We start from the raw sequence: 22,471 nt of genomic DNA, 5'->3' as shown, positions 1-22,471 counted from the left end.
GGGGGGGGGGGGGGGGTGTACTAAAAAAACATTAAATTAGCTATCATCGATAAATATTGTTAAATTGTTCATAGAACTTTTCTGTATGTTGAATAAGACTTTCCATTAAATTACGACACAAATATGTGAAATTGATGTTATGAGCATCGATTGCTACATGCTCATCACATTCTAATATATCATATATGTCATGTAGTTGCTCTAAATTAACATTTTCCAATATAATCGATTGCTACATGCTCATTACATTCTTATATATCTTTGGTCTAGCTTGGGATGTTTATGGTTTGCTATCTAATTAGTTTATTTCTTCTTCTTTCTGTTATATTTCTTTTACTATAATTGTGATATTTATGAAAAAAGAGTACTAATATAGAATTTTCGTTGGATATTTAGTAAATTATAAATGCATACTTGCACTGTAATTAATTGCATAGTATAATTTTCTTTTTACAAAATTATGTGACAATGAATTTGGAATACATGTGCAAAGCCCAGAGACTAATATAGTATATATGGCCTACAATCGATTCTTGCAATTTCTTTCCTGTCAAAATACTCCTCCAAAGACACACATGACAAGAAAAGAAAAATATATTTGCTCAAGTATTGCAAATATTTTTTTAAAAATAGACACGGTATAAAAAATCTTCAATAGTCTACAAAATTAAAAACTTATAATTCAGCTAAATAGTAAATAATATAGAAAATTATGATATATTAATACACGATTACATAAATACATCTTAAAGGGAGCACAAAATGGGGACATAAATGAATCTTACAAGGAGCAAGGAGGGGGAGCAGAAATAATCAAGTATGAGACTTCACATCCTCACGTACATAAAGTTCAAAGATGCTAAATCAAAAAAATATTAATACAACAAAAAAGTATGTGTAAAAATAATTGAATTCAATAAAGACGAAAACTTTTAAGGTATAGATTATAACAATTACAATTTAAAATACTTAAAACACAACAAGGAAAAATCTCTTGATCAATAGATCTAAAGCAATTTTGTTCATGAATAAAAATAAAAAGCAATGGCTGAAATTTTTAGACCTCTTTAGAATAAGTAATCCTAGTTCTATCATCTTCACACCCATCCCTTCCTTTCCATATTTGTACAATTAAATCTAGAGATCTAACTGTATAGAAATTTAAAGACATAATCTATGACAGATTCTGGTCAGGTTTCAACAAAATCAAAATTTAAAGCAAAAAAATATAACAGAGAAAAAAATTAATGCAAGAAGATTTATATCAAGAAAGATTTTTTTTCACAAAAACTCCTAAAAGAAAAGATTAACAGTGTTGAAATGTTTTGGCGACAATGAAAGTAAATGGAAGAGAAAAAATGAGTGGGTATGAGCTATTTAATAGAAGATTGAGATTACAGTAATCAAGATTCGTGAATTGAGAATGAGAACAACCTTAAAACAAGATACTATAGCAATCAAAAGTCAATAATTGAGAATAGTAACAAATTTAAAATAAGAAATTATAACAATCTAATATTCAAGAATTGACGATTGGTAATATATTAACTAACAACAATTATATAAACACAACGAAAAGCATGGACATGAGGAAGTGGAACTTCTTGGCATTTAAATTCAAATTTAGTCCATAATAGACAAGGGAAAAAAACATATTTCTTGTCCGAATTAAAAATAAAATTGTGCGGATCTAAGCAAACCAACTCAATTACAAAAAGAATGTCCGACTATAAAAGGTAACGAGTTAATAATTTTAACTCCACAAGGAATTAATTTGAAAATGTGAAAAGGATCTTATATCAAGAAATTCTGATAGTACAATTTCAACCTAGCATATTTGGGAATAAATAGACAATTACAACAATGAATTTAAAATTTAATCATAGTTAATATCTAAATTCTAATATAATAAAGAGATGACTAATCAACCCAAAGATTCTAGTGGTATATCTACTTAAAGTTTGGAGGTCTAAATTGATTCTTGAATTTGAGTATCTAAGAAAGTGGATTATATTATGGTTTTTACGAGTCCGAAAATAAAAGGGCAATAAATTTTTTCGAAAATTCCAAAAAGGGTAACTCAATTAATTATGAAATCAAAAGGGAAACAATTGTTAACACCGTTTAAATTAGGTTTTTAAAAACGAGTCTCAAATTTCAATGAGCCTTACAAGACTCAAATTCCTATGAGCCTTATAAGGCTCAGCCGCCAATGAGCCTTACAAGGCTCAGCAGCCAATGAGCCTTGCAAGCTTCTTTTTTTAAAAAAAAATATTTTCGTTTTATTTTGTTGTTTGTTAAAAGTCTAATAATAATAATAATGCATAGTTGTTGATATGATGAATAAAGATACACACATGTTTCTATCTAGACGGACATATACATGTGAATCTGTAGTGTGGTTTCTTTCAATGAAGATAGAGACAAATAGACAACTGTTGTTATCTTTTTTTTCTTTTTATGTTATATTATATATTAAATTAAAATCTGTAAGATTTAGTCCAACTAAGGAAAAAATAATAATATTAAAAGAGGTTCAAATTTATTTTGCTTTAATAGTAGAATTTCATGGGGATAAAAGAATTTTGTAAAAATAGCGTTATTCCCACCAATCACTTTTCGGTCATATCTTTGAAAAATAATTATTGTTTCTAAATTTTAAATTTAACATGTAAAGTCTTATGATATTACTTTATTTATAAAATTATAAGACGGTAAATTTAAAAAGTTATAAGACGGTAAATTATAAAATTATAAGATGGTAAATTTTAAATTTAACATGTAAAGTTGTCCTTTTAGCTCCACAGTCGTTTATTATGCAAGTCAACATATAGTGATTCTTATTCTTAATTATATTCTTTCTTCAAGACCATGTCAAAGCCCATGAATACGTGTTGAATCGTTCAAAAATACAATTTTTTTCACGACAATTATTTTAGATAATTTGATATTATTAACATATAAGGGAACATGATAGAAAATATAAAAGACAACACTTCTAGAAATTTCAAATAGAAAATATAAAGGACAACATTTTTACGATTTTCAGTTGCTTGTAGTTCATAATTAACTAAGCTAAATCTTCAATGAAATGACTTCAAATTTCATCAACAAATCACTTTAAATATCTCATAAAAATCTTCAATGAAATGACTTCAAATTTGGGTTTTGAAGAATTCAACGAAGGAAATTATGGTTTTGTATGACGTCAATTTCAAAACTCACCATTTCATGCTGGGAGATTGAGTTTTTCGATGGTAAAAAATATACTCTTTAAATAATTTATAGAATATTTTATTTATATTAAATTATATGTTAATGATTTACATCTTATTCCAGGATGACATGTCACAAAATCAAAATGATGATGAAGTTGGACCTTCATAACAATATGTATGTTGTTATAATCGATAAATTTTCAATTTTGACATTTATAAAATATTAATAGACTTTTGTAATAAATATAATTTGGCAGGACATCAACAACCCTCGAAGAACAACAAGGCCACACGTACCCACCACCTGTGGAACTGGTAGACATAAAAACAACAACCTCATCAAGACAGACGATAATCTCTAGAAGTGTTGTCTTTTATATTTTCTATCATGTCCCTTATATGTTCTATCAAATTTTTACAAATTATATATATATAAAATTGAAGTTTTCGAACTCCAACATATATGCATGGTTCATGTTTACTATAAATTATTTAAAGGGTATATTGTTTTTTTTACCTTGATATGAAGTATAATTTTTCTCATGTTTTCAACATATTCATCAATAGGGCATTTCCACCAAAATAAAGTATGACTAAAGAAGGTGAATTTTATCATTCTGCAAGTGAATAAACCAAATTATAATTTCACATAAAAAAAGTTGAAGAAAAAATAATATCAACTTAAGTAGTAAATAAGGTCTAAACTATTGGATTTAGTTCGTTTGAAAAGCCACAAAGTAATGGCTAGCCAAAAGGTCTAAACTATCTTTATGCATCATATCAACAACTATGTATTATTATTATTATTAAACTTTTAACAAACAACAAAATAAAATGAGAATATTTTTTTTTTTAAAAAGAAGCCTGCAAGGCTCATTGGCGGCTGAGCCTTGTAAGTCTCATTGGCGGTTGAGCCTTACAAGGCTCATAGGAATTTAAGCCTTGTAAGGCTCATTGAAATTTGAGCCTCGTTTTTAAAAACCTAATTTAAACGGTGTTAACAATTGTTGCCCTTTTTGTTTCATAATTAATTGAGTTACCCTTTTGGAATTTTCTAAAATATTTGTTGCCCTTTTGGTTTCGAATTTTTACTCTATCATTGCACCATTGTTTTTCAAAATACTTTTTGAAAAAAAAAAGGTTAATGCATAACTATTGGAAGGAGTGTATAATAAAATAGTTTCAACGTTACAATTTCATTAAGTAAAAGTTGTTTACTTTCACTATAGAATAGTCATATTTCTCTAGAATTCTAAATGCATCTCTAGTCTCTAGAGTTACTTGAGTCCGAAATAAAAAGGGCAATAAATTTTTTCAAAAATTCCAAAAGGGTAACTCAATTAATTATGAAACCAAAAGGGCAACAATTTTTAAATTAGGTTTTGTAAAACAAGGCTCATAGGAATTTGAGCCTTGCAGTTTTTTTTAAAAAATATTCTCGTTTTTTTTTTTGTTTGTTAAAAGTCTAATAATAATAATAATACATAGTTGTAAAATCTGTAAGATTTAGTCCAACTAAGGAAAAAATAATAATATTAAAAGAGGTTCAAATTTATTCTGCTCTAATAGTAGAATTTCATGGGGATAAAAAAATTTCGTAGAAATATCATTATTTCCACCAATCACTTTTCGGTCATATCTTTGAAAAATAATTATTGTTTAGAGATTCTACATATCCCGTTTATCCAATTGTTAACAAATGGACTGGTTTACAAAATTTTTTTACCAGAAACACTGAATTTTGGTGTGTCGTATTGTTGTATAAATCAGTTATCCTTAACAATTGCATAAACGGGATATGCAGAATCTCTAAACAGTAATTACTTTTCAAAGATATGACCGAAAAGTGATTGGTGGAAATAACGATATTTCTACGAAATTCTTTTATCCCCATGAAATTCTACTATTAGAGCAGAATAAATTTGAACCTCTTTTAATATTTTTTTTTCCTTAGTTGGACTAAATCTAAATAAAACAAGAATATTTATTTTAAAAAAAACCTGCAAGGCTCAAATTCCTATGAGCCTTGTAAGGCTCACTGGCGGCTGAGCCTTACAAGGCTCAGGAATTTGAGCCTTGTTTTACAAAACCTATTTTAAAAATTGTTTCTCTTTTGATTTCATAATTAATTGAGTTACTCTTTTGGAATTTTCGAAAAAAATTGTTGCCCTTTTGGTTTCGGACTCGAGTTACTTGTATAGGTAGTGGTAAAATTATAGTAGTTCATGAAAATATTCCTTACTATATATCATATGGAAAACATTATCATATTTAATAATGATGTGAAATATTTTTAAAGTTACTTGTACCAATATTAAATTATAATTATTTAATTAAAAAAAGGCAAAATAATATTTGCCTCAATTAAATAGACACAATATAAAAAATCTTCAATCGTCTATAAAATCAAAAACTTAAAATTCAGCTACATAGTAAATAATATAGAAAATTATGATATACTAATATACAATTACATAAATAAATCTTAAAAGGAGCACAAAATGGGGGAGGACATAAATGAATCTTACAAGGAGCAAGGAGAAGGAGCAGAAATAATTAAGTATTGGACTCCACATCCTCTCGTACATTAAGTTCAAAGATGCAAAATTAGAAAAATATTAATACAACAGAAAAGTGTGTGCAAAAAGTTGAATTCAATAAAGACGAAAATTTCTAAGGTATAGATTATAACAGTTACAATCTAAAATACTTAAAACAGAATAAGAAAAATCTCTTGGATAATATTCTAAAGCAATTTTGTTCATGAATAAAAATAGGAAAAAGGCAATAGATGAAGCTTTTAGACCTCTTTAGAATAAGTAATCCTAGTTCATATCCTCTTCACATTCATCCCTTCCTTTCCATATTTGTACAGTTAAATCTAGAGATCTGTTTATATAGAAATTTAAAGACATAATCTATGACATATTATGGTCAGATTTCAACAAAATTAAAATTCAAAGCAAAAAAATAACATAGAAAAAAATTAATGCAAGAAGATTTATATCAAAGGAAGAGTTTTTTCACAAAAATACTAAAAGAAAAGATTAACACCAACCTCGGTGTGAATCAAGTGCTGAAATGTTTTGGCGAAAATGAAAGTAAATGGAAGAGAAAATATGGGTGGGTATAGGCTATGGGCTATTTAATATAAGATTGAGATTACAGTAATCAAGATTCATGAATTGAGGATAAGAAGAATCTTAAAACAAGATACTATAGCAATCAAAAATTAATAATTGAAGATAGTAACAAATTTAAAATAAGAGATTATAACAACCCAATATTCAAGAATTGACGATTGAAAATATATTAACTACCAACTCGACTATGATCATAACAACCTCAACTCTTTTTTTTTTAAATTTTAGTGGAGATATTAGAACTCAATATTCACAAACTCTCAAAACTTTAATCAATACCAGTACAATAAAAAAAGCTTGTTTACTTGCATCAACGATAAAAAAAAAGTAAATTTTGTAAACTTGGTGGGGGAGTTGTGTGCTATTTTGGAGTTAAAATATAGTACTTCTAATAGACATTCATGCGCATTCATTCAAAGCATACAATTAAATTAAGATAACAAATTTAACCAAGCATTAGGCACAATACATAAATATATCCTTTAACTTGGCCTTAACTCATATTTATGTTCTCCAACTTTGGGTGTACACAAGTAGACACTTAAACTTGTATAAAGTCGAACAAATAGACACATGTGTCCTACGTGACATTCTACATGTCAATTTCTATCTTACGTGGTGTCCTACGTGTATTATGTCACGTAAGACTCATGGATCTACTTGATCAATTTTATACAATTTTAAGTGTCTACTTGTGCACAATCAAAGTTAGAGGGCATTTATGTGAAATGAGGCCAAGTTAAAGGGCACAAGTAGACACTTAAACTTGTATAAAGTTGAACAAATAGACACACGCATATCAGATCAAGCTTTATAGAAGGAATGAGTTCATAGACCCGTATCCCTAGTCAGATAGTCGAGACTCAGCCAAACAACATTACAAAGCGAACAACGGAAGACTACTAGTGATACATGCAAACACACTACTTTGGGTCGATGGACTCTTTCCTTGTTTCCTTCGACGTAGACTGAAAATGATGAGAATCCTATCGAGAAAGAAGAGGCATAAGCATCGCCTCTCGATCCAATCCATCTTAGACAACACTAAAATGAAATGCTCTAGATGCAACATCTTGTACTGGATAGCCCCTTACCGAGAATACCCTAGATTAATGTGCATGAATGTCTATGTCAATGTAATATATATTTCAGCACAAGATTCAATTTCCAAAACAAACATCCATAAATTTCATTTCACAAAATTTGGTATAATTTTGAATTCGAACCAAATTTGTGATGGTTTCAAAACATATCTTAATTTTAAATAATTCCTTCTTTTCCTAATTCTTAAATTCATTTGAACTTGAAAACTTGAACCTATAATTTAAAAAAAAGATTCTAAAATTGGCATTAAAATAAACTATTAAACCCACCAAAAAACCAACAAAAGGAAATGGTTCCAATTAAATGCACCAAAAAACTACAAGACGAGAGTATTTTTGACACCAAAAGCAAATAAAGGGTAAAATTGAGTTATTTCTGATAGTTCAAGGGCATTTTTGCCCCCTTTTTGCCATGTTGGACTGTCATGTCAACACGGTTTATGCACCAACATCACAAGGTCCATTTATGCACCAACATCACAAGGGTAGACGGAAAGGATATTTTTGATACCAAAAACAATCGAAGGGTAAAATGTGAGCTATTTCAAATAGTTCGAGGGTATTTTTAGCCCTTTTCCATAAAAATAAACTTGCACAAAATACAAGTAACAAGGACGACAACTTCCTTCTAAGTTTCACATAAGTCAACAAATATTTACTAGCACAAAAAGGAAGACATAAAATGGTATTCCTGAAGATGTACAAATTATCTTATTTGTCAGCAGCATTTTTCTCTAACTGCAGAAAAATTTACCAAGAATATTTTTTACTATAACAATAAAATTGACTCCGATTGTGCATCGATCCCTTTCAAGAAGATGAGGCCATCGAAAATTTGTCATCCAATAGCAAAAGGGACAGTGAATGTAAACTTGAGACGACGACCCATCAAACAGGCAAAAAAAGTTAGTGCAAGGACTTTGGAGTACGATCAACTGCAGACAGGTGTTTCCCTGGTGTTACGCTGCAGGAAGAGTTAATTTCACGTATGGTTACTCAACTTTACTCACTATAACAGTAGGTTTACTGTTGTAGACTTGTAGTGGATAAAACTCAGTGGTCATTTATGAAATTAACTCAGCTCGTTGATCGACATTTCTTTTGGGACCTTTAAACTTAAATTATTTGTATCCCATCCAGCATCAGTTAGTTGTTGTAATAGATCAGGAAATCTATCTCTCAATTCGACCAAGCTCTGCTCAAGTCGATCGAAGATATTATCTGACCAGCCCCAGTTTTGATATAGCCAATAGGTTTGCCATACACTACGAAACACGGAAAGGCTTGTGGCTCCTTCCTGCGGGGAAGTGAGAAGAGACTTAAGCATTGCAAGTGAAGTGAGAGCTCTGTGTCTTAAGCAGAGTATAATTAGTGCATACCTTGAAAGATACAAAAACCTGAAAATCTGTTGGCATTTGTTGATTTACTACAAGAAAATATTTTTCCTCCTTGTACATATGAAGGAGTTGCTTGATTTGCTGCAAAGAATGAATCAAACATCACCTTTCAAGAATACCGTCACAATTATGATTTCTTTAAATCGTCGTACAAATCCAAAAGTTCTCTGAATCCGTTTGCAGATTCTATGAACAGTTCACTTGACTTCATGAAACTGACATTATTCTGCTATTATCTACCCAGGATATAAGTTACTTCTTAAGCATAAACCAACTAAACTGGTCATAAAGTTATATATGGGGGAAAGAAGGCAATACCATGGATCTGTATTTGCCCGCATTGATCATCTCCTCCAAAGATACCTCAAAAATAATTTGTGGCCTTAAGAATCTTTCCCACAATAAGATGCTCTCCATCCTATTGCATTCATTGATTCCTGGTCCACATGGAGTAAGAGGCCTGACTTACTGCATAGAATTAAAGATTGCACAGAAAACAAGACTGAGTTTACCTGGAACTGTACAGTGTAAAACATGAGAGTTCACTAATATGCGAGCCCGTTTGAGATTTATCTGCACAAAAGCAGAGTAATCAGAAGTCAACAAGCCAAGGAAAATTCAGAAGATTGTTGCTTAATTCCAATTCCCTGCTTCATTATCATTTATTGTACTAGCATAGTTGTGCCCTATATATGGAGAAAGAAAGCTTTTGGAAGTCAAATTGTCTAAAAAAAAATCAGAAATCTGATAGGCCAATATATCAAACATTTGGGGACCCCTCTTGTGGTCTATTAAATAGGTGAATGGCATCTTGCCATTAACTTACGCTCAGGGTCCACAAAAATAGATGAAGATGAGAAGACAAAGTGTTAAGGAAATAAAGCATTACTTGATAGTAGTGTCAAATATCGAATGTTCCCTACATATTTTGTGGCAAGTCAAAATGGCTATTCAGTATACTGATAACTAAGAATAAAGTCTCACCGTGTTGAACTGCAGAACTGAAAGAGACTGATAGCGAAACCAAAGATGTAGGATCCGCACACTTAACCATGTTAGTGCCAATGTAGGATAAGACTTTGAGATATTAGGAGTATCCTGCATTACATTTTCAGAAGAAAAAGTAAGATCTAAATCTGCAATTATGGAAAAGATGACTATTATATTGGCTGAGGAAAGTTATCATATGATGGGACGGACCTAGCTTCAAACCATATAAAACAAACATATGTCGTACCAAAGCTAGTATGCCAAGAGAAAGACCTAGCAGCTCAGCTGCTACTTCCCAGACTTCCTCCTGTCATCAATATTAGGTTATTCAGAAATGTTACAAGGAGAAATCCATAAATTATCAAACAAAAGCATTACGAGAGTGAAGGGCCAAAAACACACCTAAACAATCCCAGTTTTTTGAGTTTCCTGCCGAACTATTAGGTGTTTACTTTTCCTACCTGAACTATTACCAACTATTTATCAAAAACACAGTTTCCTTTTCCTACCTGAAATATCACCATCGTTCAGGTAGGAAAAGTAAACAACTGATAGTTGAGGTGTATTTGATAAACATTTGGTGATTATTCAGGTAGGAAACTCGCACACCTGATAGTTCACATGAAACTCAGAAAACCGGGATACTTTAGGTGTGTTTTTGACCTTTGACTCAAACAATTATATTAATATCAATAATTAGGGCTATTTCATCCCAATACTAGAAAATTTATCAAGAACGGTTTCTCTGAAGTTCATATTTAAACATTTTGGGACGTACATCTCTAACCGGAACTCAATAGTTAGATTATTTTTACGCTGGTCAACAAACTACCATGACCCTCCTTAATCCAAGTTTGAACCATTAATAATCTTATGAAATACTAAAATACATACACAAACTTGTAAATTGGAGAATTCAAAGAAACTACACATTGGCCGTCCTGCGGAAGAAAGCACCGAGGGATAAAATATGTGGAACTTACAAATTTAACACATTTATGGAGCTGAAATCTACCGTTACTATAACTATATTTATTGATAAAATTTCTTGATTCACCACAAAAGCTCAGCCACTATGGATAAAGAAAGGAAAGGCATACCAGCATACAAACAACTATGCTATCGAACTCAAACATCATATGAAGATTAAATTCGGCAAATCCAGTTCACTAGATCTGATCTATGGCAGAAATATTCAAGTAATACCTTTGCTGCTACGTCTCCCAAATTTCCAGCGATAGCAAAGTGGTTTTGTATAACCCGGAATGAAGGGTCCTTTAGCCCCCTTGCTACAGCCTACTTAAAAAATACCAACACTTGAGAAACATCAAAAATTGACTTAGTACACAACTCGAGAAAAGAAAGATATATATCAGATTCATAGAGAACTTCTACACAAAGTGTACTGCTCATCGTATCATTTCCTAGGGATGCATGAAGACTAACTATATTTTTTGTTGGCTAAATACCTTGGCAAGATTTCCAAGAGATGCTAAGGGTAGGAAATAAGATGGATAGAGAGGGGTACATAGATCAAATATACTGCAAAAAGAAATCAACATCATCAGTTTACTAGAACCAATAAACTTTGATGTATCCAAGAAAGACGAAAGTTAGTGATACCTTCCGGCACTGCCAATGAAATCTGCATACATGCGCCATTGTTTAGGATCATCATCAAAAAGATTGCCAAACCGCCCACCTGGAAGACATCAGTCTTTACTAACAATTTTAATCAGATAGGTCCTTAACTTTGTTCTTATACTTATTTTAAACTACCAGACCAATGAAAAAGCGTCCAAGGGCACCAATTCCATCCTTTGAAACCCATCTGCAAAATCAATAGGATAACCACTAAACTATAGTGCACGTTCAAAACTTCAAAGCACAACGCTATCCAAGTTTTCTAGAAGCAATCAGCGTGAATTATAATAACATATGAGGCAAATATTGAATTCCTTAAAGTCAAGGCCACATTGCATGCAGATAAAAAGCTGATGAAAATAAACAGCACCTGATGGCAGCAGCAGAAGCAGCAGCTGAAGCAGCTGCGGAAGTTCCGGAGAAAGATCCCACTCCAACCGCCTGGATGTTAGATATTAATCAGTACAGGATATGTCAGAATCAAACTGAAAGCACGTCGTCATGAATCCAACTATCATAAAATATGTTAGCAACTCCTAAGCCCAAGATAACTAGGATTAAGTGTAATACTGTAACATGATTCACATATATACATGGGACAGCATCACTAAAAAAAAAAATTGACAGTTGAATAACAATGAACCTTCTGGAGGAGAGGAGAACTTCAAAGATAAGTGTCAAAAGGCAAAAGAGTGAGAGAGAGACCAGAGGCAGATAAAATTGAGAGGCACTGAGCAGAGAACGATTTGTAAGCTAATTAAGTAAAATTATATTACTTTGTTTCATTAGTTTGTCAATGATTTTCATTTAGAAGGTCACGATCCTGGCAAGCAGTTGCAGGTTTTACAAGCACTTTAACATACCCAAGTGGAACTAATGGCCTGAATAAGATTGACATGCCTTTAAGAGACTTGAAGTCACCAGCGTGTGACAGATCCATCCAGTTACATTGGTTGGGAACTGAAGCAACATGTAGTCCAAGTAATCATCTGAAACTGTATCTGCAACGATAGTTCATATAAGCCATCTAAAGAACACCTATGTCCCCTTAATAACAAAAAATATAAATGGTCAAACGGGCGCTCAGCATGTAGGAAAACAAAAAGCTAGAAATATGGTGAAAAGGGAAATAACAAAGAGAAGAAGAAAATGGAAACAAACAATATGATGTTTGTTACCTGGGAAACCTGATGGTAACACAAAATCCTTGATAACCTTAGGGAGCCAAGATAACTCCATGCCAGAGATATCAAGATCTTGGGATCTACTAGTCGTGGGTACATGCTCCTCAAGAAACATTTTCATTTCAGAGTCATTATCTATAACATACCTATCCATAAAAAATCAATACTAACATGTTCAAACAGTCAAGAGACCAATAACTATTCATGACACTTTGCAAAGGTACAGTGCTATTCACATAGTGTTCCAACTACCGGTTCAACTGAAATTTTTTATTTTTGACACGTAGTGTAGGCATATATGTGAAACTACTAAAGTTTTAATAAATAATAGTTTTCAAAACAATAATCCTAATTTCTAATGGTGCAGTGAGTTCAGGGCTAAAATCCTTAAGGTCGAACTCATCATGTTTACATCGTGGATCCACCTCTGACTATTCATTCTTGATCACATACTCAAATAACAAACGTAGCAAGGAATTATTAAGCACCCACAACTACACCCATTATCGGTAAAATCAAGACTAGTAAAACATCAGGAAATAATCTCGAGAAAATAGTCAAATGTCCCCCATATCCTATCAACCAATTCCCAACTACACACCAATACTCCACGGGATCCTATTTCACTTTAAAATAGTCCCAAGTAATCTCCACATTCGACCATCATTCAATCAGCACATTTTTTTATAGGTAGCATTCAATCAGTAATCTTAACTAATGAAGCAAAATGTCGAAAAGGAGTTAAAAGATATACCTTTTCAAAGTTCCATTCCTGTACTTCTCCACCAGAATCACATACCCTTTATCATTTTCCCTTTAATTTAGAAGAAATAGATGATTAGTCTACAAATATGCACCATTATCAACAAACCCCCAAACCCATTCGAGCTTGGAGCTTCATTACCAATCTTAGTTTGAAAGAAAATCAAAAGAATAAAATTTCCATATACCCAGATGAGTCTTGAATAGCTTCTTCTTTGCTTTTGGAAGAATCAGATTGTGGAGAAGAAGTACACAAGAATTTAAAGGGTTGAGTTCTAGTCCCATTATAAAGGTTAGAACATGAAAAAGTTGAGATGGGGTTGTTGAATTGCAGAGAAAACGCCATTGCCATTCTTTGAGTTTTTTAGGGAAAATGGCAAAAGAATGTTTTTTTCTCTATCTAATCTAAGTTGGACATTTTTTCTCCATTGAACCCTCAGAGTAAGTATCAAAGATTTCGTTACACTGAAATTCAGCTAAGGCGTGCAAAAGTCAAATCCATCAATAAATAAAATCGAAAAAAATGCTAAAAAGTTTTGGATTATCGGTTTAATTTGATTTTTTATTCCCTAACCCATTAAAACTAAAGTAATTACTACTATTTTATCTGTATATAAATACATAAATTCTGCGAGGTACTTTAATTGTTTAGTTGTTGATTAAAGAAGTGTTGGGATATGAAGAAATAAAGTGATAAAAGTTTATTTACTTCTAGGCTTAAGTCATACATAGCCCTTTAAAGTTGTTCGCATATTTCATTTGAACACCTTAACCTATTTTTTTGCCTATTGAACACTTTATTTGTTCAAAACTCATTTCTATTAGACAGAATATGCTAACATGTCAAAAAATGTGTGCTACACTCTCTTTAATTAGGCGCGTAAAACTATTGAAATTAATATTTTTTTTCGTAACTTATATACCAAAATTAACGGAAAGGAAAAAAAAAATATTTTTTTAAAAGTAGTCTTCTTCCCCAGCCCAATTCCCTGTGCCATTCTCATCCATAATTTTTTTACACAGCACACACCACCCCACCCCACCCCCTCCACCTCTCTCTCATCCTCTCCAATTCTTCTTCTTCTTCTTCTTCTTCTTTTTTTTTTTTCTTTTTTTATGTAGATCTAAATCTTCAATATTCCGGTGAAGCTAATATGAATTGATTTTTTCGGGTAAAAGTTTATTATTATCTGTTGTAATTGTGATTAATGATTACTAATTGGAAAAAGATAAAGACAATGAATAGAAGGTTTTGATGCTATTAAAATGAAAGAGAATGGGTATTTGGCTTAAGTGGACAGTAATGGTGTACTACCGACGCTAATGAAAGGAGTAAGATTCGATGGAGGAAAGAAAGATGTGGGTTGATTCAAGGGGGGGGGGGGGAGAAAGAGGCCTGGTGATGGTTTTCTAGGCAGCCGGTGCTGGCGTCAGCGTCAATGGAAGGGCCATGGAAATAGGTTCTGAAGAAGAAGACGGGTGGGGAGGGTAATTCAAAATAATAAAATTTTATTTTCTTAATATTCATTCATTTTGGATTATTAAAATAGAGTTTTTTAAAAAGTTGATCCAATGTCACGTGTCATCATTTTATTGGTATGTTTGTTATGTACAGACGTTTGAAACACACACATATTTATTTTTTTACTTATTGTGATTTTGTGTCAAATAGGTATAAATTTATTAAGATTTAAGTGTTTGATAGGTACAAGGCTAAATTGAGGTGTTTAAATGAAAAATGCGGACAACTTTAAGGGGCCGCGTATGACTTAAACCATACTTCTTATTAAGGATGATATTTTATTAGGCAAATACATAAATATGTCATTTAATTTGGTCTTAGATCATATTTATGTCTCCAACTTAGAAAGTGTACAATGAGACAGTTAAATTTGTATGAAGTTGAATAAATAGGCGCACATGTCATAACTCTTGTATGGCATCCTACATAATAATTTGTATCATACGTGGTGTCTTGCATGTATTATGTTACGTAGGACTTGTGTGTCTAGTTGTTCAATTTTTATACAAGTTTAACTGTCTATTTGTGCACACCCAAAGTTAAAGGTCATTGATATAAAATGAGGTTACGTTAAATGACACATTTATGTATTATGTTTTTTTTTATATAGAAAAAATCATGAAAATATGTATTATTCTCTTTTGTTCCAATTCTTGTTTGCTTCTTTTGTTAGAACAACTGAACAAGAATGATAAAAATACAAGGAATCCAAAACAAAACTTACTTGGCTTAGAGGTACGTTAATACATTTCTTGAAGATAGTTGGAGTATCTCCCACGAGCAAACGAAAGAATAAATAACAACTCTATCTCCGGGATTCAACTAAGCCACACAACAAGCTAGTAGCATTCAAGAATGTTGCTCTTCTATCTTGAATTGGTGATTCACCTTTTGATTAATGTCTCACAAATGTGTTTTCATAGGAAAGTAGTTTTTTTGAGTACTTGTCTTTTCAACCAAAAGAAACTCAATTTATAGGACAAAGGTTTAGCAAGAAAAGACTTTTAATTAAATAGTATTTATTATAGATCATGAATTGAAAAGAAAAACTTAACTTCCAAAAACCTATAACGTAGAATTTTAAAAGTGTCTTACAAAATATCCATAACGTAGAATTAAAACAAAAATGAATGTTACAACTCACGTTCATGTATTTTGTAATCTCAAACCTTTTAACGAATGAATTTGTTTCAAAATTAATTGAAACACTAACTCTTACAATCCCCCACTTGTTTCAAGAAATTTTATCTTTGAAAACTCTAAAAAATATTTTGAGACATTAATCTAGCAACATGCATCAATAATGGTGTCTTTTGGACTTGAACCATTAGCTAGTGAAGGCTTTCTAAATCATTGACTACTTAGTGAACGAATCTTGAACTAAGTGGTTCATTGAATGAAATATAAAAATACTCCACGCATATCACTATGTTCCGGTGAAAATCGAATTCCTTTGATACCTTACGACCATGTGTCCTGAATCCTTTTAGCCAAGTGCTTTAAGATTTTCCTGTTAAAATCTTATTGAAGCGGCCTCCACTTCGCACTTAGTCATGTGGTGAATTCATCAAGAGTAACTTTGCATACTCTGACCAAATAGTCTATGAATTTCATTAAGTTCATTAAGAGAAATTAATCTCATCCTCCTTTACAACAAAGTATCGGTAAATCTATCAAGAGTATTCCTACACACTCCAACCGAAATCGGTTTATAGACTTATAAAGTGAATATAATCTCATCCTTCTCTTTAGTAGGAGTATCAAAAATAATTATCAAGAGTTTTCTTATTAACTCCAATCGAGATCGGTCTTATAAATTTATTAAGAGAAAAGAATCTCAATCATGCACATCTACTTATTTCATTTTATTTGAAAATGAAAATTGTATTGATGTGCTTCACAATTGTAACTTTACTTGTTTTCCCTTTGAACCCAAGATTACATCATTAGGTAGGGTTACCATAAAGTACAATTAATTTACAACAAACTTTATTTTCATTCCATTACAAGTTTTCACCACTAACTCTTTGCCTAACCCTTTAGACAAAGGATCTGCTGAATTAAACCTAGACTTCACATATTGAAGTGATATTATGCCTTCCTCCAATAATCTCCTCACATGATTGTGTTTGAGACGAACTTGTCTCGAGTTGCCATTGTAACAATCACTTGAAGTCCGAAATATAGCAACTTGATTGATTATCACAATAAATAGTTAAAGGTGGTACTGGCTTATTACACAAGTAATGTCTATCAGCATAGATCGCAACCAACTTCTTCTCTAGCAGAAGATATGATTATAAATTCTGACTTCATGGTTGAGTGAGTAATACATGTCTGCTTCTTTAATTTCCAAGAGATCGTTGCTCCAGCCAAAGTGAAAATCCAAGCAGTAATAAATTTAGAGTCATTCGGATCAGAATTTCAAGTAGCATCTCTATAGCCTTCAAGAACAACTGGAAATGTAGAATAATGTAGGCCAACATTAATCGTACCCTTAAGGTATCTTAAAACACGAATAAAGGTATTCCAATGTTCAACTCCAGGATTACTAATAAACTTGCTCAAAGTTCCTACTGCGTAATCAATATCCGGCATGATACAATGCATGGCATACATAAGACTCCCAACAATCTGAGAATATGTCAGCTGATCAAGAACATCACTAGAGTTTCACATTAATTTGATGCTAGGATCAAATGGTGTAGGAGCAAGTTTGTCGTCAAAGTGACCAAACCTCTTTAGAACTTTCTCAATATAACTTGATTGAGTAAGAGTCAAACCATTCGCTGATCTCATAATTTTAATACCCAAAATTACATCAGCTTCTCTAAGATCTTTCATTTCAAATTGAAAAGCTAGAATTTTTTTTTGTTTCTTTGACTCTTTCAATATCAGTTCCAAAGATCAACATATCATCTACATAAATACATATTATAACACTAGATTTGTTTTAAAATTTACTAAATATGTAAATATCACAACCATTGATTGAATAGCCATTAGAAATCATTACTCGTCTAAGTTTCTCATTCCATTGTTTTGGAGTTTGTTTTAGTCCATAAAGAGATTTAAGAGGCTTACAAACTTTGTGTTCTTGACCAGGAACAACAAATCCCTCTGGTTGTTTCATGTAAACTTCTTCATCTAGATCTCCATTCAGAAATGCAGTCTTCAAATCCATTTGATGTATTACTAGACTATGAATTGCGGCTAAAGCAATCAAAAGTCGAATAGAAGTCATTCGAGCTACAGGCGCAAAGGTGTCAAAATAATCAATATATTTCAATTGAGTAAAACCTTTTGCTACCAAGTGAGCTTTGTACTTATCTAAGGTACCATCAGATTTTAATTTCTTTCTAAAGATCCATCAACAATCAATAGACTTACATCCAAGAGGGAGGTAGGAGGGAGGTCTGATAAAATTCATGTATTATTTGACATAATAGAGTGCATTTCATCATCAATAGCTTCACACCAGAAAGGAGCATCATGTGAAGACATTGCTTCAACATAACTTTCAGGATCCTTTTTAACTAAATAGGCTTGAAAATTAGGTCCGAAGTCTCTTGATTTGACTGATCTTGCACTACGTCTTGGTTGACTTTCTTCCAAAGGCTCAACTATTTTCCTTTTAAGAGGAGATATAGAACAACTTGTATCTTGTTTCAAAGATTCTTTTTTCTTATATAGGAAATATATACTCAAAAAAGTTAGAATGCAACGATTCATTAATTGTGTGAGGGCTTGGGGTCTCAAGATTCAAAAATCATAAGTCTTACTGGTTTGTGAATAACCATTAAATACACAATCTACTCCTCTATAGCCAATCTTAGTCAAATGTTGATTTGGTAATCTAACATGAGCCAAACAATCTCATACTTTAAAATAATTTATATATGACTTTCGATTCTTCCAAAGTTCTTACGGAGATGAATCATGTTTCTTGGAAGAAATTCGATTCAAAATATGACATGTAGAAAATAATGCTTCAGTCCAAAAAAATTTAGTGATACCAGATCCATAAAGCATAGAGTTAACCATTTCGATGAAAGTTATATTTTTTCTTTCTGCTATACCATTTTGTTGGTGTATAAGACATAATCCATTGTTTCTTAATGCCTTCTTTTTCACAAAAATCAATAAAATCTGATTTTAAATACTCTCCACCTTTGTCAGATATAATTGATTTAATCTTCAAACTCAATTTATTTTCAACTTCTGCTTTATATGTTTTGAAAGTCTCAAATGCCTCATCTTTTATTTTTAATGGACATATGTATACCTTGAGTAATCGTCAATGAAAGTGATAAACTATTTCTTTCCATGACGTGATAAACAATCCATCTCACAAATATCAGTGTGGATTAACTCCAAAAGTGTGGATATCCTTTCAATAGACTTAAAAGGTTTCTTTGTTATTTTACATTTACTATAAGTAATACACTTAGCAACATGATCCTTTCCACAATCTTTAATTAATTCATTTTCACCATAAGTTGAATGGATCTAAAATTGACATGACCAAGACGTTCATACCATAAGTCTAAAGACTCCACAACATAAGCAAAAATATTGTCATTTTCAATATTGAGTTTAAACATTCCATTTGTAGCATAACCTTTTCCAACAAACATGCCTTTTTTAGACAAAATAAATTTATATGGCTCAAGAATTATTTTAAAACCATGCTTCGAAAGAAGCATACCTGACACCAAGTTCTTTCGAATATCAGGAACATGCAATACATCTATCAATGTGACTAACTTTCCGAAAGTGAATTTCAGTTCAACGATTTCTTTTCCCACAACCTTAGCAGAGGATGAGTTTCCCATATGCAAAACTCTATCACTCCCCACTAATTCATAGGTCGTGAAAGAATTTTGATTACCTTATATAGGACGAGTTGCACCAGTGTCTATCCACCATTCCACTTGATCTTCCGCTACAAATGCTTCTGTGACCATTGCCACCAGTTTATTTTTTGTGTTGTTATTTGCCTTCTTTCTTCTTTTCAACCTTAAGAGTCAGCTTTAAGAATTTTACAATCACGTGCATAGTGACCAATTTTATGACAATGATAACATTCATTCGACTTAGAATTGGAATTAATACGCTTGAAATTTTAATTTTACTCTTCTTTGCCTTCAAAAATTTATTATTGGCAAGTTCCTTCTTGATCGATTTTTCTTCAGCAACATGAGTTTTCATGATGGGTTCCTTCAAGATGTTATTGTCACGATATCGTGTCTCTTGTTCAAGTTGCAAGTGCTGCAATAATTGTTCAAGAGTCAAATCTTCCTTCTTGTGTAAGAGTTTGCTTCTGTACTCCTTCCAAGATGGAGGAAGTTTTGAGACAATAGCACCAACATGAAAGTTTTCATCAAGAGCAATTTCAGATATAGCCATTTTATTAGCTAGAAGTTGAAATTCTTGTACTTGTTCAGTGATTGACTTGTCATCAACCATTTTGAACTCCATATAATTTGAAATAAGAAATTTCTTTGAACTCGCCTCTTCTGCTATGAATTTGTTCAGTCGTCACTAAATGTGCGTCACTAAAAGTTTACAAAGACGATTTAGTGCATCGTCACTAAAAATTTATATTAACTACAAAAAGAAAAATCGTCCCCAAATGTGTCGATATTTGTGACGAATTTATTTGTCATAAAAAGTGTACATTTTTTGTAGTTAATAGTATGATTTTGTCACTAAAAAGGTTATTTTCACTGACAAAATTACATCGTCACTATTTATTTAGTTCAATCAGTGACGACATCAATTGTCTCTAAAAGTTATATGTATTTCGTAGTTGAACAAATGTCATTTTGTCACTAATGACTTTTTTATATATACAAAAAATTATTTCGTCCTAAAATATATAAATTAGGGACAAATTTATCATTATAAAAAGGTTAACAATTTTGTAGTTAAATTTATCATCGTGTCATGAAAAGTATAGTTTATATTGACAAGATATAATTGTCACTATAAATTATCATGATTAGTGACAATATATTTTGTCACTAAATGTAGTCGACTTATGACGAAATAATTTATTTGTGACAGAAATATTTGTCTTGAAAAGTTTGATTTAGTTGTTGCTAAAAGTTACATTTGATAAAATAATCTTTTGATGCTCACAAACATTCGATGACATTTAATTATTTCGTATTGATATTATTTTTTAAATTAGAATACATAAAATTGAAAAATAAATAATAAAAATATCTCAAATAATCATGAAATTCATCCATTATCATAGCATTAAAAACAACAAACATTTGATGATGTTCAAATTTGTAAATGGTAATAATTCACTAGTTTCTCGTTAATTTGATAATTTATAAATGGTGACAACTTTTCTCATATTTTTGAAGATTAATTAATCCATCAATATAAAAAATTTACTAGGAAAAGTCTAAGTCATAATATGCAACATGAAAATTTATTAAATTAACATCATGACAAATATTAAATTTATTTTTTAAACTTAGCAGATATCATATAATAATATAAACTCAACACAATAAAATAAAACATTTAACATAATAACAAAAAGTGTCTCTCATGATCATATATATTTTAGAATTAAAATAATATTGAAATAATCTCATTAAAGATTCTTATATGATCCTAACGGAAGTACATAATGTTAGTCGTCAATAAGAAAATAAAAATGTTACTCCTTATATGCTAATGTAGCCAACTTATCTAATAACTTTACTCTTCATTCAATTTTTCAATGTACCTGTGTGAAAAGGAAAAAAATATAATTTTAATGTGTACTCACTGCTATTTTGATTTAAACATGATATATTATAAAATTTTAATTGTAAAGTTGATATTAGAATGAGAAATAAATAGAAAAGATACTCACTGAAATTCCACAGTAAAATTGCCAATCCTTCTTTTCTAAGGATATAGACCTTGAGCTTTGTCTGCAAACAAAAAAAAAATCATGAATCATATTTTTTTAAAAGTTTCTAAAAATTTCTAACGCTGAACAAATTCATAGGCTAAACACAAGTAACTCGTTTAAATTATCATACTATATTTTTAAAAAATACACTAGAGTGAAGGGAGACAAAGTTCACAAATTTAAATAAATTTAAAAAACCCACTGAAAATTCAAGTGAGGTATAGAAGAAAGTGAAAGAGAGTTGCATATTTTCAAATTATTTAAGGAGTATGCATCTCATGATAAAACACTGAAAATTCAATAAAAATAAAAATAAAAATAAAGATAATGGGAGAGAAGTATTACGTGGGGAGATAAGGAGTGGATGTGGCTAATAACTAAAAGAGAGGTTTGTGGAGAAGGAAAAGGAAATGAGAGAATTACGTGTGTTTTTTTCCTACAAATTTGGAAATGAATACTCTCTTTTAATTTCTTCATTTGATTTTGGTAAATACCTTTATCTGATTTTTATTTGACATAAAATTTAAGAAAGTAATTTAATTTATTTGATTTTGACTTGACATAAAATTTAAGAAAGTAAATAAGA

General features: G+C 31.1%; 1 protein-coding gene and 1 long non-coding RNA gene across 3 annotated transcripts; both read right to left on the bottom strand.

The window, feature by feature from the left end:
* Positions 1 to 8,104: 8,104 nt before the first annotated feature.
* Positions 8,105 to 13,950, bottom strand: LOC102583594 (protein root UVB sensitive 5). Of its 2 annotated transcripts, none has more exons than XM_006363532.2 (15): positions 13,630 to 13,950; positions 13,434 to 13,493; positions 12,674 to 12,825; positions 12,396 to 12,496; positions 11,866 to 11,936; positions 11,636 to 11,682; positions 11,475 to 11,553; positions 11,321 to 11,393; positions 11,058 to 11,147; positions 10,099 to 10,158; positions 9,846 to 9,959; positions 9,374 to 9,434; positions 9,180 to 9,298; positions 8,844 to 8,942; positions 8,105 to 8,761 (listed from the first exon to the last, which is right to left on the bottom strand). In XM_006363532.2, the coding sequence occupies exons 1-15, from the start codon at positions 13,791 to 13,793 to the stop codon at positions 8,537 to 8,539; spliced, it is 1,515 nt and encodes a 504-aa protein (XP_006363594.1). In that variant the 5' UTR covers positions 13,794 to 13,950; the 3' UTR covers positions 8,105 to 8,536. The 2 variants fall into 2 exon arrangements, with proteins under 2 accessions (XP_006363594.1, XP_015158985.1); XM_015303499.1 differs by having other exon boundaries at positions 12,674 to 12,782; positions 13,630 to 13,644.
* Positions 13,951 to 21,609: 7,659 nt separating this feature from the next.
* Positions 21,610 to 22,302, bottom strand: LOC107058140 (uncharacterized). The gene is made up of 3 exons (XR_001471810.1): positions 22,231 to 22,302; positions 21,844 to 21,904; positions 21,610 to 21,714 (listed from the first exon to the last, which is right to left on the bottom strand). It is a non-coding gene; the product is annotated as an uncharacterized lncRNA (long non-coding RNA).
* Positions 22,303 to 22,471: the final 169 nt, after the last annotated feature.

The sequence above is a fragment of the Solanum tuberosum genome, unplaced genomic scaffold, assembly GCF_000226075.1.
Source record: "Solanum tuberosum cultivar DM 1-3 516 R44 unplaced genomic scaffold, SolTub_3.0 scf00430, whole genome shotgun sequence".
Taxonomy (NCBI): Eukaryota; Viridiplantae; Streptophyta; class Magnoliopsida; order Solanales; family Solanaceae; genus Solanum; species Solanum tuberosum.
Note: the sequence above shows the minus strand (reverse complement) of the source record. Positions and strands in the feature narration are given on the sequence as shown.

What these genes read in the sequence shown, in the direction of transcription:
- LOC102583594 (XM_006363532.2), bottom strand. Translation starts at nt 13,793, where the DNA reads ATGGCAATGGCGTTTTCTCTGCAATTCAACAACCCCATCTCAACTTTT. An exon ending in AGGAATGGAACTTTGAAAAG is followed by an intron (nt 12,826 to 13,433) that starts GTATATCTTTTA and finishes TTTTATGGATAG; the next exon opens with GTATGTTATAGATAATGACT. An exon ending in CAGTTCTGCAGTTCAACACG is followed by an intron (nt 9,435 to 9,845) that starts GTGAGACTTTAT and finishes GCTTTTGTGCAG; the next exon opens with ATAAATCTCAAACGGGCTCG.